We start from the raw sequence: 27,993 nt of genomic DNA on the forward strand, positions 1-27,993 counted from the left end.
TACACACACTGTGGTATTCAAAATCAGTAGCATTTATATAAAAATATGGTATTAGTTTTTTATCACATAATTTTATACGCACATAAATTATTTTGCAGATCTAAAAAGGACTGAATGATTTTGGTTTTTTCAAAGGACAGAGCGGTATTTACAAGCAAACATGATCCAAACAGCGCATGCAGATTCAGGGTATGTAAACACTCGTACACGAACTGCAAGTCGCACTTGGTCTCCCCTACAACAGATTATGTCTTCACAAAAAGGAGACCTATTTCACAAAAAGAAAACCAAGAGTAACAGATATTACTAAGCTATTATTAAAATTTTCAATTACATATGTGCAGTTATTTCAAATGTGACTAACACTGAAATAACAATGACTGTCATGAGTCTGTCATTACAAATAATAATGTTGTTCTATAGCCCAGATGCTGTTGCCTTGGAAGAAAACAAGACCACCACTGATCATTTTTAACAAGTGCAGATAAATTAACTCCTTGTTCTTTAATTTAACCCATGAGAAGTCTATCATCACTGCACTCACCAAAGTAACGTAAAAGCTCTGTACCCCATGACCCATTACATATACTACACAACTCTTCTTCCAGTTCTAATTTAAGGAAATTAATGACATTTCTTTAAATGTCATTATCCAAAAAAGAGTTGCAATTCATAAATAAGTACTACTATTTGGTTTTAACATATATATCTTTACATTTAAACTTACCGAAGACACGTGGCAAATGCTCTCCTGGCATTTCTGTATACAAAATGGATAGGAAACCCTTTAAATGTGTGACCATCAGGCACCGCTCTTCTTACAGCATCTTGAAACTCTTCATTTCCTGCAGAAATGCCTGCTGTACGTTCAAGCTCATAGGCCGCTAATGCTGGTGACAACAGATAGGATAGATGGTCATCCCAAACAGTAGAAAGGCCAAGATCCTGTGAGGCAAGTCACAGAATGATGACAACCGTGCAGAACAAACATTAGGATATTAATAAGCTTGTATACTGTATAGATTCAAATAAATCCATGACAAATCTTTAATTTGTAGTTAATAGAAGTGAATCCGCGAAGCAGTACGATTTGTATAGTGATACTCCAACCAGAAGAATCAAACCACTAACAAAATAGCAAACATTTACCAAGAAATGAAGTTAGACTACCAGACTAAAACAAGACCAGCAGAGTTGGAACTACATGTTTTAGCTACCATATCTCTGCATGAAATTTAAGAAGATAGTGCATAAATGCACAGCAAAAATATGGGAAAGATCAACTAAGATTCACCTCACATTTTTCTAATGTCTCTCATGGTAACCCACTTCCAAAAAAACAACGTACAAGAGCTCCCCAAAACACATGCACACGTACATGCACCTGCCTCCTACCATCCCACAAGTGCAAAGCAGTAGAAAAATCTACCACATATGTATTCAACATTGCATGAGATTCATACTCTGGGAATTACTTGCCACCTCAAAGGTTGAGCATTACGTGGGAGATAAAAACAAACACAACCAAAAAAAACATTAAAACCAGACATAAGCTAACAGGGATTTAAAATATCATCTCCTTCATATCCAGCACAGGAAGAATCATTTCTGGCACATTACGCCCTGTAAAAATCCTGATAAAGGACAAAACTAACTTCTCAATTTTGTAAAGCAGTCAGAGTAAGATCACAAAAGCTGAAAGCCTGCTTTTATCTAGGGACCAAACACATTTGTGACGGATAGGCAAAGCCCACCAACAACCAGATTTGATCTTTCTAGCTTTACCGGACCACTCATAGGTAGTCAGCAGGTGCCAGCAAGCTGGAGATCACAGACCTAGAATGAGAGGCAAAGGCAGGGTGGGGGGAAGAGCCCACACACGAGGCTACAATATTACCACTACAAATAGTAAGTATAACACCTGAACTAGCTCAGTACAGTCTTTCCAAACAATTTTTCAGTTCTTTCACTTTTCACATACTGCATTTCTGCAAAAGCTGATGGAAAACACATTGCAAAGATATGAGTATGTGAACTAACAAATGGCTATCCAAAACAAGTATACAGTAAAAACACGCACCTTTATTACCACAACAGATCAATGATAATCTTTACACAGTATTACCTTTCTGTGTTCAGAGACCAGTATTCTCAGCTGCAATTCTATCTCGTTGCTTGTTACCGCAGCATCTATTGTGGAAGCACACAGAGGAGGAAAAGGGGGAACTGAAGATGTTGTTCCAGGGAAACATACAGATTTTATTGCTTCTCCACTCATGGATTTCCATTTAGATTCATCATGCAGGTCAAACACACAGACCTCCACAGCATCAGAGGGCTGACAATTTCCAAAGAACTTTTGATGGTTGAAGATACAACCTATCGTGCGATAAGGATACAGTGGCTTGGGTTGTTCAACTAGTGGAGGGTCATCAGGGTTGATAGGTCTGTGGATGTACCTAATCAAAAACATTCAATTTCTTGTTAATACACCTTATTTCAAGGCAAGGTAAAAATATTTAGATGGGACAGATACGAGCCATTTCTCCTTTTAAAAATATAAGCCAAGTTTGTTAACCTTTTTTTTTTTTCCCAAAAATGGCATTAATTTATTTACAGAAAAGTAATTATACACATTTTGGAGGCATAACATACAATGACATAATACACCACTTTTTTCTTTAAATCTAGAAAAACAAGCTGATTAATCAAGCAGATATTCAACAGCAATTAAATTCTGCAATTATAACAACATACCCATAGAGTTTCCCCACTACTCATCACATTTGGAGAAATGCATCTTCAAATGCTAATCATAGGATACACAGTGGCAAAACAGAATTGCTTATTTTCAACACTGGCTATTAATCAGCACTTTTCACAAAGCCCGAAGTCTTATATTCAAATATATAGTCCCACTGTGCTTCCACGAATGCAACTTGAAGTTACGTATTACAAAAATTATGTTTCCAAAAGTAATGCTTCAAATAGCACTAGGAAGTACAATGGGATAGTTCTTTTCATTGAAGTTTGGAGCATTTTTATTATTATACAAAAATTGGGACTGAGTACCATTCTACACACTTGAGCAATAGGACACACAGAATAAGAAGAAGGGAAAGAATTTTTAACAAACAGGTTCTAGAAGCTTTGGAATACAGAACAGCTACATATGCCCTTCTAAAATGGCTCAAGTGAGAGAGAATCTCAGAGAACTTGTAGAGTTTTCTACAGAGGGAAAAAAGTAATGTAACACTTGATTTCACAGATGAAATAAGGAAAAAAATATGGGTTCCTGTGCTGGTTTTGGCTGGGATAGAGTTAGTTTTCTTCATAGTAGCTAGTATGGGGCTATGTTTTGGATTGGTGCTGAAAACAGTGTCGATAATACAGGGATGTTTTCGTTACTGCTGAGCAGTGCTTACACAGAGCCAAGGCCTTTTCTGCTTCTCACACCACCCCACCAGCGAGCAGGCTGGGGGTGCATGAGAAGCTGGGAGGGGACACAGCTGGGACAGCTGACCCCAACTGACCAAAGGGCTATTCCAGACCACAAGACATCATGCTCAGCGTATAAAGCTGGGGGAAGGAGAAGAAAGCCTGGGGGGGGATGTTCAGAGTGATGGCATTTGTCTTCCCAAGTAACCACTACGTGTGACGGAGCCCTGCTTTCCTGGGGATGGCTGAGCACCTGCCTGCCGATGAGAAGCAGGGAATGAATTCCTTGTTTTGCTTTGCTTGCGTGCGTGACTTCTGCTTTCCCTATTAAACTGTTCTTATCTCAACCCACGAGTTTTCCCACTTTTACCCTTCTGATTCTCTCCCCCATCCCACCAGGGATAGAGCGAGCGAGCAGCTGCGTGGGGCTTAGTTGCCAGCTGGGGTTAAACCACAACAGTTCCTAAACAATCATGTCAGATTTCATCTCCTTCTTTATAAATGATGGCAGCAATAGCATCAATGGCAATCAGCTGCCATAAGACATGAAACAGTTGTTATACTGTATTAAAACCACTGAAAACTATATTACAAACTGTTGAAATATTTCACCTTATACTGAACCAGTTATTTTCCAAACAACAGCAATACACAGAAAAAAAGATTCAAAGACTTCTGTCTTTGATTACTTGAGTTACATGACAGGGTGTAAAGACAAAAAACAAAAAAGCAACAACAAAAATAGCCCACCCAAACCTCAATATACATTGCTCAGTTTTCTTATATTCCTTTTACTCACCTATGTCCTGTTAAGCTCTCCCAAAAAGTAATTGTTCCATCAGTGCCACAAGTCATTACCCAAGTGTGGGGGACTCCTTTTGCTTTTGTTCCAACACACACAAAGGCTTCCAATCCAAATCCAAGAAGAAGACTGCAGAGAAGGTTAGCATGATCTTCACAGTCACCCTAGGCAGTAAAGATTAGTAAGCTGATTTGAGTATCAGGCATGGATAAAATCTTAACGAAAGAAAATAGTGGTATTTCTCTAATCATGACTTAACAAGTCATGTTTCCCTCCTAAAGCACACATCTGAAGTCAGGATTTTAAGGTTTAAACTTAACAAGTTTTAGTTTTCTGTAATAGAAAAAAATAATTTTAAAGTAGTAGTATCTTCTAATGATAGACTATTTATATGTTTTATTCAAATATATTGTATGATTAACACTGGAAAACATTTCTTATGATCATAAAGATATCTTCAAGTAAACCAAAACCAGAATCTATTGACCCGTAAAGACAAAACTAACATTTCTAATTAAAAGCCAAAATCCATGTAAGGCAAATACCTGAGGTAATATAGAAATTACACAGTATTTTCATAAAGTTAGAAGACTTAATCAGTTAATAAAAATGTAATTCTATTGTAATTTTATTGTCTTGAATGTGTTGTCAAAGTTCAGAAATCAGAAAAGGTAAAACAAACACGCCCACAGATCTAACTGTGCAACAACTGAACGTCATATGTAGCTGCATTTCCCTTCAACCAGGAAAAAAAGAGTTTCCTTCATAAATTTATTGCTACTGTTGGAAATTCACATAAATCAATTTCTGAATGGTATGTGTAATAATCTTTTTATGTTAAGTTCTTTACAAATGTTAGCTGTAAAGTGAGAAAAAAAACTCCTCATGCAATGAAGCCTTCATAATACAAAGCACAGCACTCAGAAGTAAAACAATACGGCTCTTAAGTCAAATACTATTCAGAATGTTGAAAATGTAAAATTCAGTGTTCTTGGATGTATCTGTTCATTACACAGATAACACAATCATCCCCTACCATAATATACATGGGAAATACCCAGAAAAGTAGGTTTAAACAAGTTTCTGGTGAACCTGTGTTCATTTAATAATGCCACAACACTTTCCACAAGAAAATTAATAATCGCCCAGCTGATGTCTCAGGGGCTAAACTCAGCTATTTTCTGGAGTTTCCCACTTCTGCCTTGGAGGAAACCCTTTCTCTGTGCCTCCAAAAACAATGGTCCTCAAACTCAAAGTTGTGATCACCACCTCTGTCTGAAAGCCAGTGATGCCGTTATATGGTACCTATTCATGATGTGATATTCAGAGACAACAGCTAATGTCCGTTCTGTGTGGTCTTTGAGACAGGTCTAAAAATTGGGATACAGCTCCTGCTGCCAAGAACAGATCTCTAACATAAACACATCAGTGAGATTGCTTTTGAAAGCAGAAGTATCTCAGTGGCAATGAGAAGCATCGACCACCGCAAAGAGGCATTAAAAGGGATCACGATTACTTTTATTCACACAACAGAAGAGCTACAATCCAGAATGAGTTACAATTTGTTTCATTTGTTATAGTCATGTGATACAAGTGTCAGATCACTAAGAACTAGGCTGAAACTTCTAGTGAAAATCCCTACCTTGCAAAAAATTAATGCAGACTGTCAGTATATTTTAGCCCATCTAAAAAAAAACCAGTTTTTCAAAAGAGACTTTTCCAGCTCTTTCTGGATTAGTCCAGAATTTAAATTAGTGGCCTGCACACTAGCAGGGGTTCATTGAATAATTATATGGGATCTTAGAAAAGCAAATGAAGAAAAGCAAGCCCATTGTCAAACAGATGTATTGACAAATGGACCCCAACAACAGCAGTAAAGAAAGTCTGCTCCAAAGCCTTCTTGTCTACCATTTAACACCTATTTCTCTTTATAAAGGTCTTAAGTTATTGTAACAGAATTCTCCAAATTTTATTTAATCCATGTATTTGCAGCCTGATTTAAATTACTGACTTCAGTTAGAATATGATACCAACTCTATTGTGTCGCACAAAGACCATTTTCACATACCTTGTTTCTACATAAAAAAGCAAGAAGGGTGCACCACTGTTCTTGTTTGCCACCACCTCCTCCGATGACGGGAGCTCTTTCATAACCCAGGACACTGACAAATCGTGCTGCTTGTCTAGGAGTGTCTAGTAACCGGCCTGCTCGAAGTGGTCTGATATATGAACATACTGGACGGTTTACTCCATTTTCATCCTGAACATATAAAACGTTTATTTGCCAGTCATGTGAACATTACGAAAGATTCATCTTAGCTTAAACTGTCTTTTTTGCTACGGGACTTATTCTCCCTGAAATAAATATCACTGAAAAAATATTAAGACACAAAAATCCTTTTAGAATTAAGACATAAGACCATTAAGGCAATTTGTTTAGAGGGACTTTACAGTTAGATTTTTCCTCTAGCTCTGTCACCAGTAGGACATTCTAGACCAAAAGTTCAAACACCTGGAGCAGTACAGGTTGAACTTAATTTCCTTAAATGGGTGAGGAACTATTCATGCTCCATCCACTGTTGATTTCCATATTATCATCAAACAAAAAACCCTAAACAAACAAAAACACCCACCAGCCACCAAATATCCAACCAAAAAAAAAATCCCAAATCAAACAAACAAAAAACCCCAAAACCCACACACCCACCAGAACTCCCAACAAACCCCCAAAACAGCCCCCCAAAGCATCAAGCACTCAGCAGCTGACTTTAAAGTTTAAAAGGTGTCTATTTGCTTCTGAATTTGAATACTCATTACCTTTTGTCATAACACCAAAAACCAATAAAATTTACTCACAATGATGTCCCCAGATATATAAAACTTATGAGAGTAGTAATAGCAAGAATTTCTAGTTTCTTGGAAAAATGAAAAAATAAGATGACTGGAAAAAGGTCTATTTTATTACATGCTGCAGGGAAATACTATGATTATCAACTATCAAAACTATTTCAAGCAGTATAAAGCTCTTCCTCACTGGGCTAAACTAGCACTTTTATGTTTGTGTATTTAAAAAGGGATCAAAGCCTTTTAAATGTCTGCAGCTTCAGAAAACCATGGTCTCGTATTTTTTACTGTAGTCACATATTGCCCCCATTAAGGTTTTGTCATGCTTTTCCAGCAAGTTGGTGTAGAGAAAAGCACCATTTATTTGAAGCTGACTGGAATCCTGTTGGAAATTATTTCACAGCTAGAAAGCAAGCAAAAAAAAAAAAAAAAAAAAAATCACAAGAAGGATTCATTATTTATTTAATATATTTTTTTACACGTAATGCATGCTTCTGCATTACGCCTACGAAACTGGCTAACTAAATTATCAAACAATTCTGACAATCCCACTTCTGTTCCCAGAAATGAGAAATGCCATTAAGGGCAGTTTTACTAGCATTTGCAGTAAATGTCTATTTGGCCAGCAGGAGAATCAAGCCCTCTGTAGGTACTGAACTAGCAGGGTGCCTAGTTCCTATAGTGTTCTGAGGGCTGCCAGTTTCTATACTGTTCTGTAACAAAGAACTTAGTCCTCTAATCCTATCCACAAACCCTTCCCTCCAACCCTACTGTAGCTTTGTGGGTGCAGAAAGTGGAATAGCATTAATTCACACATTGCTTTATTCTCAAAATAGTACAAGTCCCATTTTTACCTCATGTCCTCAACCAAACTCCCAGTTCTAGAATTCCCTATTTAATTATGTATTTTGCTTCTGTATAAACCCTGCCCTGAAAACCTTAAGCCTTTGTATTGGGTCTGGCTGGGATGGAGATAATTTTCTTCATAGCAGCCCATATAGTGCTTTGTTTTAGATCTGTGACCAAACCAGTGTTGATAACACACCCATGCTTTAGCTATTGCTGAGCAGTTCCTGCACAGCATCAAGGCCTTCTCTGTTTCTCACTCTGCCCTGACAGGGAGTAAGTTCGGGGTGGACAGGAGGCTGGGAGGGGACACAGCCAGGACAGCTGACCTGAACTGACCAAAGGGATATTCCATGCCATATAGCATCACGTTCAGCCATAAAACTGGTGGGCATGGACTTTTTCTAAACTAGCCCCTGCTTGGAGACTCGCAGGGCATCAGCCTGCTGGTGGGAGGTGGAGAGTGATTGTCTTTGTATCACTTTTTTCGGCCCTCTTCCTTCTTTCCTTCACATATCAAACTGCCTTCATCTTGACCCATAAGTTTCTCCTTACTTTTGCCCATCCCATTCTCTCCTCCATTCCGCTGGAGTGAAGTGAGAAAGTGACTGGGAGGGGGCTCAGCTGCTGGCTGGGATCAACCCACCACACCCTTACGTGGAAATCCACATCACTACTGAACACTCACACTACAGCCAGAACGGAAGCTGTTACTTTACTGAAAAGAAAGAGTAGGTAGGGACCGCTTCAGGAGGTTACTTTGAGATAATAAGCTACTGCTCATTATCTGTGCTAGGAAAATTGCTACCATGTAAGATATATTCATGGCACTAAAAATGTGAAGAATCATACCATTCCTTTTACTGAGGGACAGTTACCAAGGAACAACTGATGCATAGTAATTTATTAGCCTACACTAATTATGTCTGCAGATAGCCTGTGACATTAACCAAACAGATTGCTTTACAGACAACACAGAGCTCAAATACTCTGTGGATCTGTTCTAATAGATCTAATTAAGTCCATTTTTTATAACTGTTTTATCTGGTATAAAACTTGTTTGAAATAGTTTGCACAGATCACTTAATTCTTTGCCATTTGTGAGTATTCAAGGAAAAGGCTAAACAGGCTTTTTTATCACCTGGTGCATCAGTAGTGATTGGAGCAACCCTTCTTTCTGCATCACACTATTGAGCTTCAATACAGATATAGACCTTCAATCCTTACAAATTTCATTCTTTGCATGATACACTGCATGTAGCCCTGGCCTAAATGTAACCATGTCATAAATCTATACAGATTCTATATACACATAAACTTCAAAATATACTTAAAAATAAAAAGATAACTTAAAGAAAGGATTGGTCTATTTGTAAAATTTACAAACCTGTGCAAAAATCTTTACTAGCCTTACGTTGTGTGTAGACCTTATCTGTAGGTACTCTCTCCACCACTGTTTAGCATATACAAGAAATAATCGTTCTTTTTCTGCTGTTTTCTGACGCTCCAAAGCAAACTGCAGGTGAGAAAAACATAACCAATCACACACATATTAATTCCAAACAGGGGAAAAACCCATAGTCAATAAGTACATTAACACCAAATCGGGCCTATGTAAAATAAAGCTTAATGTTTAAAGTGTGCCACGCAAATGCTGAAGAATAGTATTTTTAAATGAAAATCCAATGAACAAAAACGTCAAGTTACATTTCTTGTTTGTAGGCTCATATATCAAGCTTGACTGAAGTGGTGTTCATCTTAAGTGATGCATCTCTGTACAGAAGGATTGCTCGGCTATTGATGTGCAGAAGAGTATCTGCATGCACCTTCAGGCCAACATTTACTGGCATTCCAGGTAGAATAGCTGACTTGAAATTATTATTTCAAACAGGAGAGAGAGCAAGAAAACATACACTACCTGAAGAAAATTAGGTATATTGCATCTTTCTTAATTTTCTTCTTAAAGTTTTGATACAAGTAAGTAGAAAAACTACTAAAGTAATATTTCGGATAAAGTAATGTTCAGTATAAACAAAGTAGTTTAAAAAAAGGTAATCACATTTAAATTTAATGTAGAAAAAAAAAGTATCAAACATTCAAAAACCCACAGCCCTCAACATCTACATAAGTAATTCTATACTGAGCTTCCCCCCTCACAATAAAAGAATAAGTCAGCCCTCCCTGAAACTACTTACTTGAGTATTAGTTATTTCTGGAGACAGCGTCTTATTAAGCTGTGGATACATTTCCAGTCTGATGTTTAAAACGCCAACAGAAACCTTTGATTCTGTGCCTTTGAACCAAAATAAATTTTTATCAGTTCTCTCAAATTTATTTTACTTAGGACATTTCAGCCAGGCAGGAGCAAATAATTAAAATAAGTATTTTAGCTATATAATCACAAAAACCCTAAACTTCTTTAAATACATGCAAAATAAGCGTCTTTATTTAAATTTCAAACTCAAATGAGGCTGTAAGAAAGCATCATCTGGCCAAAAAAGCAGACATTAGATCTGAGATAATTATCCAAGGCCCTCTTTGCAGACAGTACTGGGGCGTATGAGATGATGGCATTCTAGAAATGTCTAGAATAGGCATCTAAAACAGAGTAGGGGAGTCACACACTGTAAAAGTGCCTATTCCTACTGACTACACAGGTAGCTCAAATGTAAGTAGTTGGAAATAAGTGAAGTTCATCTTCTCCAAGATACCGTTTATTATGACAGACCCAGAGTACCATACAAATAGAGTAACCAACTTTAAAAAAATCCCAACAAACAAACGAACCACAAAACCCCACAAACCTAACATTGTTCGGCATGCATAATGCCGAAAATTTAGAATTACATAAAGAAGAAGAAGCACTACAAGACAATGGAGAGATGGGACTATAAGCAATACAACCAACAGAAGCCTCACAAGGTTTGTCTGGTTATCTGAGCTGGCAGCACATTTGATGTTCTTGATGCATTTTGTACAACGACAAGACTTCAGAAGAGGAGAAAAAGCACTGGATTTACTGAACTGATACTTTATTACTTGGAAAAAAGCTAATGATAATTAGATTTAACTTCTCCCATCACCCATTTGAGTATTACACTCAACTTATTTGTTATGCATTTCCAAGTCATTATAAATAAAAAGCTCTCCATTTGAGAGACTATCCAAACCCATATTGCTTACTAAAGCTTTGGCAATGGTCAGCATTTTCAGAAGGAAATGAAGCTAACAAACGTAGTAGCAAACAAGCTTACTAGATTTGTGTTCACTGGATAAAACACTGCACCAAATCAACCAAAAAAAAAAAAAAAAAAGGCAGGCAATAGTGATAACAATCAGGACTAACTTATGTATTATACGCAATCTTCAAAACATTCTGAAGGTATAATTTAATCTCGTTTGAAACTATAAAGAACTGATCATCTACCTAACAGATAGAGAAGCTTTGATAAAGAATACTCAAATGACTCATCAGCCACTACTTGACCAAATTCTGGGATAGCTAGCGCAGGAAGTCACGATAGACGGAGTCCTAGATCTAATCTTTATCCACTAAATCATAATACCCTAAAAACTTAGGCTCGAACTCCTAAAAAGGGGAGTACACAAAAATACACATGTACACTAACTGCTAAGCACCTAAACAAAGCTGTTCAGCCCTTCTGTCAGAAAACACACTTCCAGCTACTGGAATAAATGGCAGCACAGCAGAGATCACTTTCTCTAGCAGTTGCTAGTTTGCTATGAAAGGGACACAAGCTAGATTTTACTCTTCAGTGCACTGGTCTGATATATTCCTGGAGATTAATTGGTTGATTTTTTTTTTGGTTTGTTTTTGATAACTTACCCAGATTCTGCAGAAAATCAGTAGTGAGAGTTCCCAGAAATGGGGACTATTATTACACAGGATCTGGAATATAGGTTTTCAATATGGGTAACAGAAAAATCTGACCATTAGCCTCCTACACATTTTCTAAGGATACCTCATAGTAATTTATGAGTTAAACTAAAATTAAACTACATCATAAATACTGCTTCAAGCTTATAAGCAAGCTCAGTACCCCATATTTTAAGTCATCATTACAGTCGTTATTTATCCTTACCTACACCCAGGAGTTCAACAGCAACATTTGTTATGCCATTCTCTGCAGCCAAGACAGATCGCCACTCCAAGAAATAGGATGCTACAAGTGTTGTCTCACCAAATGTGTCTGTTTTGATCAGAACCATGTGCACTGGATCACATATAGATAACATAGTGGTTGCATCCACCATTTTACTTCCATCACCTGCCATTATTAAAACAAGATACAGCAAGCATATTATCATCCCAAGTCCTCCCCAAAATTAAAAGACGTATGCATTTACATTCACTGCATACATTGCATTTTAAGAAAAATCTCGCATCCAGAAGTGTAAGCAATGATCCCATCCTAAAAATCAAACTCAGCTTAGGACAGAGCTACAGAAAGATTACAGGTAATTTACAGAGGAAATAAAAAGATTCCTATTGTTGAGTACCCCAATGTAACTGGTTCAACTGCATAAAAATTAAAATGGAATTAGCATTTAAGAAAATAAAGAACATTAAAGCACCATTAAGTAAAAGCAATTGAAAAAACACTCTTTTAGTAAGTTGGAATGTGTCACGTCAACTTACTACACACCAGTATTTAGGAAACAACTTTCTCTGTAGTTAAGCTTGACCTTATGATATAAACTGCTCCATGAGCAGCAGAATTAACAAAGTCTGGTTTTCTTTGAATTTGTAGTATATTCACTCCCTTCCCCAAGTCCAACTGCAGTAACTCTGTCTTTCTCTTCTGTTCCCTGATATTCCATAAGCTACCCTGGATTTCTACAGAATTCAGCCAATATCCAGAAGTCTTTTCATAACATACTCAGCTCGGACCATGTTCCCTGGCTACCAACAGAACAGGCTGCAGATGACTGACTCTTCTGCAGGTCTTTGCCAACTGGTAGGCAAACTGAACGCACGCTGCAGTTTTTCCTTCCATATGACAACAACTTTGCGTTTCCCTTCTTGTCAGCACAGAGTTCATGAAAATCACAGCCACCTTAGTGTCTCTTACCATCTCTGAGACTATCATCTCACTGTCAGTTACAGATAAAGTCGGTCAAATTCAAAAGTTATTTTAGAGCAGAAAAGAAGGAAAAGAAGAGGCAAGAGTAGAGAAAGATCTACAAGTGGCATAACCTAACGCAGTCATCAATTTCCTTAGGAAAACATGATAAAAAATAGGAAAGAAAGGCACTGAATAATATCAAACACATTTCACAATAACTCTGAAGTCAGAAAAAAACCCAACAGCATCAGCTTTAAACCCACAATATTCCTTACCTAGGCTATCCTTGTGTACTTCAAGTAGAAAACCATCGTGAAAATCTGGCTCACAGGCACAGGGGACAGGTTTAGAACGGAAGCGCTGATTTCGAAAATGTAAACACAGAGTGAAGGTAGAACAGATTTGGCCAGGCAGAGGCTCCGGTTCCTGAAGATGTTCCAGAAAAGCTCTTCCACCCAAAACCTGAAGGTAAAGATACCTCCGTGTTGGGTCAATGTTAGCTGTAAAGTGTAGCAATAAAAATGAAGAGACTACAAACAGATCTTAGGAAGCATGTTAAATATCAGTTAACTAACAGGAGACTAGAAAAAAAAAAAAAAGATGCTTTTTTGAAACACATGCTTATGAGAAAGTGATTTTAAAATGTATGGAAGTTATCTTAATATAAAATAAATTAAGTTTTTTTTAGAAGTCACATTTTATGCAACACTAATTTCTGCTGCTTACGTGAATTTACTTCCTGTAGACAAGCAAGAAAAACATCCACCTTCATGCCAGCTCATACTGGATTACTAATTCAGAGTTCAAAAATCATAGACTTTAAATTTCTCTCAAAACTATGATCCAAATATTAAAATAAACAAGCAACATACTTTTTTTCAAAACTGGTGGTTCTCTGTCAACAAAATGTGTTGATGGTTTTGGAGCTGAAGTCCTCTCCTTTTCATTCACATCCTGGAATTACAATTAAGACTTTTTAAGTCATCAAGGGATGCAACAGTGCTCTTACCGCCATCTTCTAAAAATTAAAGAATCCTCCATTTCAGCTGAATGCCATTCCTCAGGCATGCTCCCTTCTAGTACTTGAGATGTAACAAAACTGAAGAAATACTTCCAATATAGTGTTATCATTAAACCAATTTTAGCGTATACATTAAGCTGTTCTGCTCCTAAGATGTCACAAATCAGTAAAGCCATTACAAACCTTTAGAAGCAGTGAGTTTTCACTCTGTCAAAACACCAAGTCAGTAACAGGAATAAGCAAAAATATTTTCCCTCTTCAAAAGCTACTTACAGTTACAAATTTAAGTTCCTTCATAACATCATCAATGATTCCTCGTTGTCTTAAGGCTTTTATCAGATCTTCGGTGGATAACTGCTGATGCTCAGGTGCTAACTCTTCACGTATAGTCTCAGCAAGAACTTCTCTTATCCTGCCATGGACATCCATCTGAAAGAAAATTCACGATATGCTACAAATACAAGCTCTTTAAATGGTAGCAGCTATGACTAAACAGTCACTCTGTAAGACTAAAGGTATTCTCCTAGGAACACAGAAGTAACCACACCAAAACAGTGATCCTTTCAGAACTAATCAAACGAGTCACTATCTTACCGAAGCAGCTCTACCAGTTAAAAAAATCATGAGCATACCAAACTTGAGCATTTTCACTGCTCTTCACAGCATCCCCTGCCTTGAACTTCCCTCCTCACAAAAAGGTCTGCAAATCCATCAATTATAAAATGGTCACTGTTTTAATTTCTTGTCTCTCTCAAAATTCTTTTAGTTTCTCATTTCAAACTCAAAGAGTTTCTCATTTTTAAGGGAAAAAGTACACCCTTATACACTTGTAGGTAAGGCACAAAAGTAGGAAATCTCCATTGCAAGCTTCCCCTATGCTCAAAGGGAAGTCAGAGAATTTGTGTCCTTTACCTCAGCTGCGAAACTGCCTGGATTTGTAAAGCTGTTTCTCACACAGGAAGGACGTTAAGGCCACAGCCACTGAGACCTGAAATACTTTGCGATACATGAGTTAAAGCACTCGTATTTATTTCCCCGTCAGTCCAAGACTCAGCCCAAGAACCTCGCTCAAAAAAGCGGCAAACAAAAAAAAAAAAAAAAGAAAAGAAAAAACCCCGTCAGTCTCAGGGTGCCGACCCCGCTGCTGTCCTGTCCCTGCCCTGAACGGCGCAGCGACACAGGGCGAGACAGCAGCGACGGGGGGAGCCTCAGGTCCATCTCTCCGTAGCCCAGGACAGAGGAGACGAGGGCGAGGAGCGGAGGCGGTAGCGGACGGCGAGGAAAAGGCCGCAAGCCGAGGCAGCGATGAGACGAGAGCGCAACAACGGCCGCTGGCCCTCCTGGACGGGGGCGCCAGGGCCACTAAGGCAAAACGGCGCCTGGAAACCTTCTGAAGTAGTAAAAACAAAGCAGGGGGAGGGAGCGGTGCCCTGCCCTGCCGCTGTCACCACAGGCCGGGGGTCCGTACCGCCGACACGGGAAGCAGCACAGCCCGGCCAGCCCCCCCGCCCCCCGGGGCTTCCCGTGGCAGGAGAAGTCGCTCCGCCGCTCCACCGCGGAGACGCCGCTACCTTGACCAGCTGCTGGTGGATGATCTGCTTCAGCTCGGAGGCTTTCTCCGGCGGCAGCGACATGGCGGCGGCGGAGAGGAGCCGCCACGCTTCCCGCCCGCGGGCGAGGCCCCGCCCCCAACCGCCTTCCCGACGGGCGCGAGGCCGCTGCCCCGCCTCCTCGCGGGCGCCGGGCGGGGCGGGCCGTTACCGCCGTTAGTCCCCGGCGCGCGGAGGAGGGAGGCGCGGCGCTCGTTGCTGCCTTCGTCCCCGGCCGGCATGTTTGTTCCTTGCGACCGTGGCGGCGGCTCCGCCAGCTCCGACTTTAAAGGCTTCACTCTGCTGATGGTAAGTCGTGCTTCTGCTTCCACCCCGCTCTCGCTGGGCTTCAGGGGGCGCTGCCCCAACGGGGCACCCCGGGCCCGCCGCCTCTCGGGGGCCTGGGCGCTGAGGGCTTCTCTCCCTTCTGGGGGGTGAGAGCAGGGGCTTGTCCCCCTGGCTCGCCTGTGGGGCAGGAGGGCCGGGGCGCTTTGGTTTCTCTCTCCCCTGCCCGGGGGTCGTCCCTGGGTGCTTGACGGCGGGAAAGCGGCGAGGCGCTGGGCAGGCGGTTGCTGTGCCTGGGTGTGTAGCGGGCGTTTTGCCCAGTAAAAGAGGGGGATTCGCAGGGGTCCTTCCCCGAGCCGTTTCCAGCAGAGCTTAAGGCGGTCTCTTCCGTTTCCGTCAATTTCTCCCTCCTCAGCCCCCCCTTTTCTGCTCTTGTCAAGCTGAGCGTTGTGTGCTGAGCTACAGCTATAGGCTTTCACTCTAAGATTACAATGCCGTATGTCGTCTTACAAAATTTGCAGTATCTGTGGGTTGGCAATAAAAGGTTATTTTTTCATTTCAATGCGATATATTCATGTTTTTACTGGAAAATTCTTCATTTGTGCTATATCCAAACTCAGATTAGGATTGGTTTAGGAAGTGTTTTAATCATCCTCATACATGGCATGAAATCGGTTTCAGATAACCTACCGGAGGTTACATTGGTTATTGCGGGGTAAGAGTTCCAGTGCAGGCTGCGAAGTAGCAAACCATTATTTTTCCTACCAGTGACTCCCTTTGCTGTATTACTGAAAGGTAGCCTTGTCCCCTGTCATCGAGGCTGCACAGCCTGGGATGACTCCGCAGGCTGCACGGGAAGTCATTGCGGATCAGCTGACTAGCCGCAGGAAGCAGATCACTGCTGTTTTCTTTCGCTGGCAGTAACAGGCTATTGAATACCAGCCCGTTTGTAATGACAGTCTGTAAGTGCCCTTGAGTCCTCTTTCACCGTGGGCTTATCAGCATCAAATTCCGTGTTTCCACAATTGGTGGCAGCAGCAATTCGTAGATACGGACTTGCAACCAACCGAAAATTTTACCATTGTGTCCTTCTACAGAAACTGATACGGGAAGACAAACTCTTAAATTTCTCTTTCTGTGCCATCAGATTAGGTCAGTGTCTGCCCCGATTGGTGATAACCCACGGCAATTCCTATGAAATCAATCCAAGATGACCCTTGGCATTTTCATCCTTAAAAGATGAAAAACAATTTGCTCTTGTACACGAGTCAAGCTGAGATTTATAGTTTTAAAATGTAATACCAACATTACCATTAGGTGTCACTTGAGGCCTGCCAATCTCGACATGAGTTTGAGTGACTTTTATCTACTCTGTATCCAAAAAAAGAGAGGGAGGAGACAAGTTTCAAAGCCTTTGTTTAAGTTTACAATGAGACAAGATTATTCACAGAAGTGGCCAGGATGTTCTTGTGGGACAGGGATCAATGTCTGCTTTAGTAATCTGTTAAGATTAAGAAATAGTCACCTTTGTCAGGGAACGAGCAGCCACTTTTAGAAATTATGTTTGACCGGAATTGAAGTTATTTAAACTTTCACTATTTGAAGAGCATATTGTATTGTCCATAAAACACACTGTAAATCAGTTACTTCTGTTACTTCAGCCAGCAGTGTCAGTGGGAAATGTTGGTCAACTGGCAACAGATCTAGTGATTTCCACACTCGACATGACTAAAGTTGGTTACTTCTACACTGATTGCCTGGTGCCAATGGTTGGAAATAATCCATATGCAACAGCAGAAGAAAACTCAATGGAGCTAAGTATAAATGCTGAAGGTGGGTATTGAATGCTGAAGATATTTGCAAGCTGCATAAGGTGCAAATATGTTACATTAACTTTTTTTGTTGTTGTTGTTACATTTTGCTTATGTGAACAATGTTTAAACTAAGGTCAGTAATAACAACTTAAGTAACTTACAGATAAGCCTGTATTTACACTTCACAGAGGAAACTGTTACTGTTTTTATTTTGGAAAACCAATTTGACATATGGAATAAATAAGAAATGTTGAATTTCAACTATATGACAGTACAGCCGAAACTCTGCAGTTTTAATCCAAAGCAACGTGAAGGGTGCACATACTTACAGTAAACTGCTGGAATGCAAGTTGAATTTATGGTGTCTGATCTGAATTCTCTCAGTGCCAGGAGGCACACAAGGCACGAACATCGTTCTTCCACTTCGATCGGTCTGCGGCTGCGTGCTCTGGAGTCCCAAGGGCCACAGTGCAGTCTTCTGTTGGTTTTTTCCTCAAGACATGACCGATCCAGTTCCATCTCCTCCTCCTCACTTCATTACTGATTTTCTCCATCTGCAAGTTGATGCTCTTCGTTTCTGCAACTTTTTATTTTTTTTTTCCAGGAGGAGGTAGTTGGCCTCCTGCCCAACCCCCATGACTTGGAGGGAATTTATGGTGTAGGAGGGTATTTATCCTCTCTTCTTCCTTCCCACCTATGTTTGCCTTTTTCCGTATGTGGTGTTTCTCCCTCTTCCTCCTTCAAATTCTTAGTTTCTTTCCCTATATTGGTCATTACATTTCATCTTTTTTTTTCTCCCTCTTAAATCATGGAAATCTCAGAATAATCTGTCAATCTTTGCAAAGGTGCATAAAGAGATTATCTGAATTGTTACAGGAGGCAGATCTTCATATATTTTTCTTCATTCAATCCTTTGAATTTATGACAAGTTAAATTAAGTCCATTGAAGACAATGCACAAAAATGCATATTTTTAACACTCTGGATATTGTCAGGCTTTCCCATGTGAACTGATAGCTGAAAGGTTTACTATCCTGAGGTTTGTAAATTGGATAAATCTGGATACTTCTAAACCCAGATCTCTTTCTTGCTTTCTTCTTACAAAACTTAATTATTTCTTCTTGTAGTGTATTCATTACCTTCAAAGAAACTTGTAGTTCTGCAGATCAGATCACCTTTTATAAAGGTATGTATGTTCATTGATTGTTTTTACTTCACTATTCAGTTTAAATAGTTTAAGTGGCCTGGGTAAATTTTAAAACTAAATAAGCAAAACTGGAAGAACTATGCCACGTTATAAAACATTTTGTGTCAAAAAAAAACCCAAAACAAAACAAAAAACAGACTGCAAAAAAGCAAAATATTTTTCTACCTTGTGCTATAACATGTTCTGCAGTTGATACAGTTTTAGCTAACAAATACCGAGTTCTGCATTCATTGAGGGTTGAGGTTTTGTTTTGTTTTTCAAAGCCTCAGACCAACCCACCTACATTGGTAATTTTAATGTAAATACGTCCTTAGTTATTAACAGCCTTGAAAACACAAAATGTTTCATCTGTTTCTTTTTTTTTCTTTACACTTACTGTCTTTGTGTGTTTGTCTTTTATTGTAATAGCTTGATTTTTTATGTCACTCCAATTTAATTATTTCATAGTGTTCTATATTCATTTCAACTGCATTCATTATGTAAAAAAATGAAGAATTTAGAATTATTCATTAACATGAATATGAAGAAAAATATACATCACTGGTAAACATTCTATGTAACACCTAGTAGTGGTGGCTTTTGGCTTTTTTTTTTTTAGGGACACAATATATTTTTCACTTTTTTTTCCTCTGTCTTTGCATAAAGAACAAGTACAGGCCATTCTGTCAAACACTGCTTTCTTGGGTGAAAAGCAGCAAGTGTGCCAGGGTCGTTCTTCTGTCTAGCAGCCATGCATACCAGCGTGATGATGAGCAACTTCTTGGGTATGTTTGCGTCATTAAAAGACCTAATTAATGTTTCTGTTCTTTTTGACAAACTGACATATATCCCTCTGCTGAGTACTTTTTGTAGGATTCTTTTGCTTTGCTGTGTACATAGGTCATAAAATGTTTTAATAGTATAGTAAGCATTATGTTATACAGGTTGTTAGTTACTACTGTCGAAAGTACTGAGCAAATAATAAGCTGTAAGTAAATTGCACTTGGCCTGCACTGCCAGCAACAGAGCCTCAGTTTTAACTTCTTAATTTCTTGTGGCTGCAAGCAATGTCAGCAATTAGCTGCTAACATACAGGTCACAGATTAGATTGTTAACAGTTAAATAGAATATTGGTTAGTTTCTTATCTCTTCTTTGTTATTCTGCATTTTGAAGATTTTTCCTTAATATAGTAAGTTGTCATTCTTTTTTTATAGGAAGTTATCAATTCGTGTTTGTTGGGAGGCAACTGCAAGGTTCAGACTATATGTATTTTTATTAGATGTTACCCCTTTAAAAAACAAGCATTGCTCGTGGATTGGGAACATCATAATCAGTGATTTAACAAAAACAAACAAACAAAATCAGTATTTTTGCAAAAGACCAATCGTTATCCTCAGGCTGTATAAATGTGTAGGGCCTTAAAGGAGGTTCAGGTACATGCACGTCCTACATATAGTTACTAGTGATGTTTGCATACAGTTGCGGAATGGCCAGCTAACATGGAATTAAATGAGAAGGACTGATGGTTATTTGATGAGGTCTGAGTCGTAAGTTGTGGTGGTTTAACACCCCCTCCTCCCCCAGCACCACGGAGTAACTCTGATAGCAGAGTGACTAAAGAGTGAGGGTAGTCCATTCAGAAAATACTTAGACTTGACTGAAGTCTGCAGGTATTTGTAGTGTGAGCTTATTAAAAATACTATATCACAGTGAAGTCCAAGTTTACCATAACTAACTTTAATTTAATTGCCTCCTATCTGAAGGAAGAAAAAGCACATCTTACTTGTAAATCATTTTAAGAACCGTAAGCAGTTCTCCTATTTATGTGCTTATGTGTCTGGTACTTGTCAGTTATTTGAGCCTCTAAAAAGAGGGTACCTTAGTTCTGTTTGTGGCAGAAAGTTGAGTAGTTTGTACTGCTTTGAAGCCACAGTCTACTTTTAAACTTCGATGTGAGGAGGAAGGAAATGTCAGTGCAATTCTTCACTGCAGGTGTGAGGTCCTCAATGCTTGCAGCTTCTTTCTGTCACAAGTAATAACATCGGTAGTGTCTCTTGTTGTCAGACTGAATGTGTTCTTGATTTGTTCCTAGGACACCACTACGCTACCTACTTACACCTGATCTTGAGAAAGCAGTTGGAGGCCTTATGCAGGAGCTAAACTGGAAAGAAATGGAAAAAGTAGCAGCTTACCCTGGAATAAGTGACACAGAAAAAGTTCTACATATTCCTGGAGGTGGCATCACAAAGCTATTGTTTACGGAGAGGTGAGTGGCCTAAAGATAAGCACAGAAAGATATCAGAAGTCTTGGTTTTAGTACATGGGTAACGTTATCTTTTAAACCACTGTGTTATAGGAAAAGAGAAGTCTCTCTTTTCATAGAAAAGGGTTTTACCGGAACAGAACTTCTTTGAGATCAAGCTCATAATTAAGAGGAAAAAAAATAGGAAATTCTGCATCATAAAGTTAAAATATGATAAAACTATAAGTGTATGGGCTAAAGGAAAATAATAAAACCTTTACAGTTAAGATTGTGATTAATCTGGTATCTGATTTTATGCAAACCACAATTTGTAAACAGTAACTTTTCTGTACCTGTGATACTTCAATTAACACTGTCTCCTGTGGCAAATAGTTCCATCATCAGTTGCAAAAAAAGAAAAAAAATTCTGAGCACTAAGAATGAGTTAAGATTTCAGGGCCAGGGATTAGGTGTGGGGTTTTTGTTAAAAGGTGTGTGCATCAGAAGTTGTGCCAAAAGCACGTCTGAGCTTCAAATTTTGGGTAGTAATACTCGCTCATTATGGTAAAACTGTGTTAGCTCTGCAAAAGGTGTTTGTTTTGTGTCAGGTGGAAAATTCACTTTTATTTTTTTAGCTATTGTTTTTGGCACCTGTCCAAACTGTTGCATCCAACAGCAGGAGAGTAACTAATATCACGCTTACCTTTGTACTGACTTCAGTATGGAAGCAATATACAAATGCAAAAGAAAGACCTCCCAGGACTTTAGAAACAAAATTTAAAAATATAATAACAATTTTAATATCTAAATGAAAAAAATGGGAATATTGCGAGTAAAGTAGTGATGTGCAACCTGCAGAACTGCGCTTTGAAATACACAGAAAGATAAGGAGTGATTGTATCAAAGGATCTGTATAAATGCCCCACCAGCACAAAAATGCAACCTAAGTATGTAAAACAGGCCCTGAGTAACTCTTCCGTGACCTAGGATTCCTGCCTCAAAAAGCAAAGAACAAATTCAAGACTAATAAAAAAAGAACATGAAGTGTGAAAATGCAACCAAGCCTGGAGAGGGAAAAAAAAAATCTCTCTATACATATGCACACATTTTTACTTTTTGCTTGGTTTTGTTTAGTTTTTTAACAAGCTACATGCAGGTTGTTGTTGGCCTTAATGCATAACTATAATTGTTCTGGATTTAGAAAAGAAATACAAATACCTGCTCATTTTTGTTGCAGCTGTTCAAAAGGAATCCAAATGGCAGTTCTTCTGAAATTCTGCTCAGAAGGGGACAACATCCCTGATGCGTTTGCTCTTGTTAATTATCTTAATGAATGGCTCCAGCTAATTAAAAGTGAAGTAAGTGATGTTTGATCTGGAGTTGTTGCTTTCATAATTTATATCTGTTATTTTCATTTTTCTTCACTCCAGAGCATTAAAAATGTTACTCAGCTGAATTTTAGAAAAGTTTAAAAATCTGTGGGTTGGGTTTGTTTTGGCCCTTGGTCATCAAGGATATGCCAAATTAAAGATATATTTTGCTTAAAACCTCACTGGGAATTTCCCCACCTGAAAAACCAAATGTAAACTCCAGTCCCTTTGTTTGACAGGTGTGGGGGAAAATTGCGTAAAGGTTTGATCAAGTTCAATCTTCCACTACTTTCCTCTAAAGCAATCCCCAATGATACTGACACTTGAAATGCTGCCCGTTATTTTAATACATGTGTCAATGTATTAGAGAGAGAATTACATCATTATTATTTAAAACTTAAAGAATTATTCTGTTTTTATTGCAGGGCAACAATTCCACAGATACTTCTTCGCAATGGAAAATACCAAGTTCTTGGCGCTTACTTTTTGGCAACGGTCTTCCACCTGCACTCTTCTGATCAATTTTGAATTCTTCTGTAAGTCATGTGTGCAGTCTCAAACATCCCCTGAGAAGGTGATTACATAGTAATTGCCAAGCAACAGCAGCTTAATTTGTTGTGTACATAAATTCTTTATTTAAGAAAAATTCCTTTCACATATGTGGGTAGCTAAAGAAATTAAGGTAACGTTTCCAAATTGACCAAAGAAATACGTTTTGTACAGTTGTTTATTGAATAACGTTGATTGAATTTTTTTCTAATAAAATATTTTTTAAAAAAAACTTTTCTTTGGTTAAGTGTTATTGCTATGGAAAAGCTTATGGTGCACCTTCCTAATGTAGCTGAGAACGTGAGATTGATGTGCAGGCATAGATTTTCTTAGGAAGCTAAAATCCTGCTTTTCCATGTCAACTGTGGATCTTGGCTCTTTTTCAAAACCTTCCTGGTGATGTAAGCAAAGCTCGGAAGTGACTAGTTCTGCCTTTTCCCAGCGCGGGTTGTGTAGCTTCAGCTGGGGAGACGGCAAGCGATAGCGCAGCCCGTTCTCTCTCTTCTGGTCGGCTTCCATTGTATAATTTCCATTCTGCTTCCAAGGGCTGCAGAGGTGCTGAAACTAAAGCCTTCTAGGTAGCTGAGCCTTCTTAGACTGACTTGAGGATGAATACAGTGCCCTGCTAGCAGGCAGTCTGGTATCTATATTTTATAAGCTTAGTCTGAGACACTGGTTGTGTGATAATTCACGTGTTTGATGTTTGTAATGGTACTTGTTGCGTTATTAAGCTACATGTTCAATTTTGATCTTTTGGAAGTGCCTGATCACATCAGCTTATTTAAAAGTAATTTTAAATCTATAATTTCTAAGTTACAGCTTATGAACTAATAGACATGACATATATACAGGCTATACTTTTAAATATTTAGTCTGCTAAATAGAATTTTTTTTTTTTTTTTTTTTTTTTGGTGGTGGTACTGTCGTGCCAGTAGTACAAATGATGAGGAAAGGAACAGCAGCAGTCCTGAAGAGATCTGTTAAAGATGTAGACATAAGATTCAGTAGTCAGCTTTGCTTGAAAACTTGTGCCTGTTGGTAAAGAAGAGCAGTTTAGTCGAACTACTCAACGAATACTGCACCTCAAAGGATGCAACATTGTTCGTCTTTTTGGGTTTTTGAAAGTTTGTGAGGTGAGAATCATAGTGAATACCTGTCATACGGGACTGCTACTTGAATGAATATTCAGTCACTGTTCTTTGTCCACAAAACAATAAGAAACTGAAGTGTTTCCCAGTCTTAAGTCTGCTTTGCAGAAGTAAATAATGTGGGGCCAAACTGAACCTTGGAGAATGGGGATGTGGAGCAAATGCTTCATATAATTGTATGTCCAAATACCTTCAAATAATGTCTTAAAATGTAGGCAGTCTCAAGTTAGATATTGTAGTTGAGTCAGTCACAAACCTAGGTACGTGTAGAACAATGTGAGCACAAACTAACTGTTGCTGGCATTAGGAGAACTAGAAAAGCTTCATGGTTACTTAATTACATCTGCAGTGTTTGATTTTGGGGTTTTTTTTTTAAAGGTTTGAATTGTGTTAACACCAATGCTTCTTAACACTAAATACCGTGCTAGAAACGTAAAGTAACCCTTTGCTCATATTAATAAGCTTTTACAGTAGGAATGCAGGAAGATGCCACATTTCATGAAGATGCCATGTTTTATGGTGTAAAAAATGAGCTGTGAATAGATTTAACGTGTTCAGGAATGACTGATGTGCCCGTGATTGTGAATCAAAAGAAACTTACCTGAACAAAAAGCAACTTGCGTACAACTGGTATGCAAGCTACAACCAGAAGGTGAACCAAATAACATGGCTGAAAAGATCACAACATTCTTCTGAGTTTAAAGATTTATTTTGGTTCATGGTCTTGTCATTGTTTTACAAGAAGCTTGAGTTTCTATAGGCAAGGGGAAGGCTAAACCATTTGCAGCCTGCCTTTGTGTAGGTCCCGTCATGGTGATATTTCATGCTTGCAAATATTCTTTATTCAAATCTTCCATTTGTAGAAAAGGACTAATGAGCTAAATATTTTCTGATGTCATTCTTCATTGTGATGGATTCTCAGATTCTCTGTGAATGTAATACATCACCTGTAACTGGACAGTAGTGAGCACAGAGGGATTTGGTAACTGCTACGAGAGCGTAATTTACAGCTGTACATTAGTTTGGAAAGCTGAATCTGCCAAGCTGGCTGAAAGCTTTTCCCTTGAACCAGTAAATACTTGGAGTACTTCTTAACTTTAAGCACAAAGTCCTGTGTAAATCACAAGAACTCCTTGCTTGTTCTTATGCACTGCTGAATCTGGAACCAAGTATTCATTTTCCTTGATTAGAGTCTGACCTTCTAACAAGTCAGAAATTGAAGCTGATCATGGTCCTGGTTTGGGCTTTAGACCTGAAAGCCAGCAGGGTGCATCGGATTTACCAGTAAAATCAGAAGCTGACCTTAGAACGAAGCTGTAGGAGATACTCAGTTCTCCCTTCCGTGCGCCGACGCCTCTGCGTGGCCTAATGACCATGTTTGGTTTGAGCTGGGGCTTTGCTGACGTACTGGAGAATAGGTCAAGCAAGAATGGCCTAGCAGTTTAAACATACTCATCTTAGAATGTAAACTCTGACATTTTAGAAGAGTGGATGGATGTGGGTAGGAAGAATACTTGGAACTGACAGCTGCTACGCAGAATGGTGGTTTTTAAAGGAGGGAGAATATTTAACTTGTGGAGCTCTCTTGGAATCACTGAGCAAACCAACGTGACGGAGATGGCTCTTTAAATCAGCTGTACCTTCTTGAAGCTTTCCTGAGATGAAAACGATTCTTCAGAAAGAAGGGGATGAGTGCCTGCCTCTGCGTTACCTTAGCGTAGGTCCTTCTACTAGGTGAGCACGGGAGTGTTCCTGCCTTTGTGCAGGGCTCGGGTAAGTACAGCTGTAATGGCTGTAAAGAATGAGCCCTGAAGGTACGTCTTCTATTACACTAACTCGCAAGATGCTGAACAGTACCTATCAAAGAGCCAGCTCTTCAACCACAGCTCGCGTATTGCGTACACAGTGAGCACGGCTATTTGGAAGTAGTTATATACGCACCGGAGATGCTCCATGAAGCTTTTCCAACTGTCATAGGATGTTGGTGGGAGAGAAAAAGGGATTATCAACAGGCATAAGCTTTTTAAGTTTCTTAGGGTTTTTTTTTTTGTTGTGTTTTGTTTTTTTTTTTTAAATAAGATGATTGTATAAGCTTTATTTAGCTGGCTCTAAGTACTTAGCTCCTTTGGGATCAAATTAACTGCTTCACTTAGGGCTATTCACGAGTGTCATTATTCTAACGCCTGTGAACTTCAGCCATGCCGCAGTAAACTTACTAAATATCTCTGCCATCTGCAACCTGGTGTTCTAGATGATGCTCAGTACCGCACACAGGTTGTGGAGTACGTGTGTTGCGTTGTAAGGAGCTCGTTGGTGTAAAGCCTTGGTGTTTAAATAACTTCTGACACAAACAGCAAGCCCAAACAGGGTTTGCTGCAGCTGTTTGACACAGGCACGCACCTTTGTTCAAGATCCAGAATATATTGTGCAGATGTAAAAATATACAAGGTACTAAAAATACTTGAAATTATGAAGTCAACTTCTGTGGTTTTTTAAATGACACATTAAAAAAAAAGTCTGAAGGGTAAAACCTTATTTGGGCAACAAGCAGTGTTGCTTTGGGCATCCGCAGAAGGTTAATCAGGCCGGAGAAATTTGTGTTCGTTGGCTGTGTTAATCGGGATGCAGGCTGATGTATGCACAGCGCCATTTGGGAAGCTACAGCTCAGAAGGTATTTAACTGCGAAACTGTATTAATCAAAATTGAAGCAGCTGTGACCCTAGATTAAATTTCAATCAAAATTAGCACGGTTTGGAACAAGGAGAAGCAGTGATAAAAAGCTAGAGGAGGAAAACCAAGGATTCCGAAGCAACAGCAAAGGAGTGCTTGACCATCAGACCCCAGCAAAGGAGCACTGAGAATTTTTCTGAGGCATGGGAGTTGTGTTTGCTTTCCTCCTTTTGCTGATTGCAGATAAAGGTGCAATTTCTCATGAAAATACTGTCTCATGTAGCTCAGACATTGTCATTTTTATTGTTGTCATTTTGGCTAAACCAGTACTTGTGTTACAAACAGCTTAGGAAAATATATCTGCTGGCTTGGGACGGAATGTATAGTTTAGCTTTTTTTTTTTTTAAACAAAGGTTGAGACTTTCTAGAAAACATCTTAAAAATGCAATTCTTTCAACTGTTTGCAGATAAAACAATGCAGTTAAGAGTGCGAGCCAACCAAGATTCCTCAACGTTCTGTGAGCGTTTCTAAATACGGATATGCTGGGAATCCCTTACGCTTCGTGCGCGCGGAGGCAGGGCGGGCGGGCGGCACCGCGCTAACAACCTGCTGCGGAGGTTAACAGGAACTGGGACCGAAATCTCGGTTTCGGAGAAGAGGCTGCCCTACCACCTCCGGTAGTTACGCGTCTGAAGGAAACCTCTTTGTGCACTGGCTGAGAGAACACAGCATGCGCGAAGGCATCGGGTAAGCTCCTATTTGTAACGGGACGGCAAGATCCCTAAGGAAACAGAAAGTAGGACGTTAATGCATTTTAACCTAAAAGCGCCGTCACGTAGTTAACCAGCAGTAGCTAGGGTGGCTTCCCTGCCCCCTTTCCCTTAAGATACTCTTCTATGGCTTCTTAACCTTTTCATCTACATCTTGCAATAAATTGGTGAGAAAGGCAGGCAATGGAAAATACAAAATTATATTAAGATTTGTTGGTCGTCTTCTCTGCTCTCATTCATTGGGCTGACTGACCTTTATGCATGGGCAGTTTTCCACTACTGGCGTCTCTCTTCAGCTATTCACAAGAAGTATGAGGCATGAAATCTAAT

The 27,993-nt window shown here is 39.2% G+C and overlaps 2 protein-coding genes across 6 annotated transcripts; one reads left to right on the forward strand and one right to left on the reverse strand.

The window, feature by feature from the left end:
- On the reverse strand, positions 1–21,165 carry CEP76 (centrosomal protein 76). Of its 4 annotated transcripts, none has more exons than XM_082318212.1 (12): positions 21,105–21,165; positions 14,312–14,467; positions 13,890–13,971; positions 13,293–13,517; positions 12,034–12,219; positions 10,126–10,223; positions 9,318–9,446; positions 6,309–6,500; positions 4,238–4,404; positions 2,126–2,459; positions 728–945; positions 1–268 (listed from the first exon to the last, which is right to left on the reverse strand). In XM_082318212.1, the coding sequence occupies exons 2-12, from the start codon at positions 14,465–14,467 to the stop codon at positions 130–132; spliced, it is 1,926 nt and encodes a 641-aa protein (XP_082174338.1). In that variant the 5' UTR covers positions 21,105–21,165; the 3' UTR covers positions 1–129. The 4 variants fall into 4 exon arrangements, with proteins under 4 accessions (XP_082174338.1, XP_082174336.1, XP_082174337.1 ...); XM_082318210.1 differs by lacking the exon at positions 21,105–21,165 and adding an exon at positions 15,610–15,719; XM_082318211.1 differs by lacking the exon at positions 21,105–21,165 and adding an exon at positions 14,951–15,691.
- On the forward strand, positions 15,822–27,815 carry PSMG2 (proteasome assembly chaperone 2). Of its 2 annotated transcripts, XM_082318297.1 has the most exons (8): positions 15,822–15,936; positions 17,574–17,745; positions 18,853–18,911; positions 19,578–19,696; positions 21,005–21,178; positions 22,392–22,512; positions 22,950–23,060; positions 27,360–27,815. In XM_082318297.1, the coding sequence occupies exons 1-7, from the start codon at positions 15,868–15,870 to the stop codon at positions 23,040–23,042; spliced, it is 807 nt and encodes a 268-aa protein (XP_082174423.1). In that variant the 5' UTR covers positions 15,822–15,867; the 3' UTR covers positions 23,043–23,060; positions 27,360–27,815. The 2 variants fall into 2 exon arrangements, with proteins under 2 accessions (XP_082174423.1, XP_082174422.1); XM_082318296.1 differs by lacking the exon at positions 27,360–27,815 and having other exon boundaries at positions 22,950–23,239.
- Positions 27,816–27,993: the final 178 nt, after the last annotated feature.

This window comes from Platalea leucorodia (assembly GCF_965183815.1).
Source record: "Platalea leucorodia genome assembly, chromosome: 1".
Classification (NCBI taxonomy): domain Eukaryota; kingdom Metazoa; phylum Chordata; class Aves; order Pelecaniformes; family Threskiornithidae; genus Platalea; species Platalea leucorodia.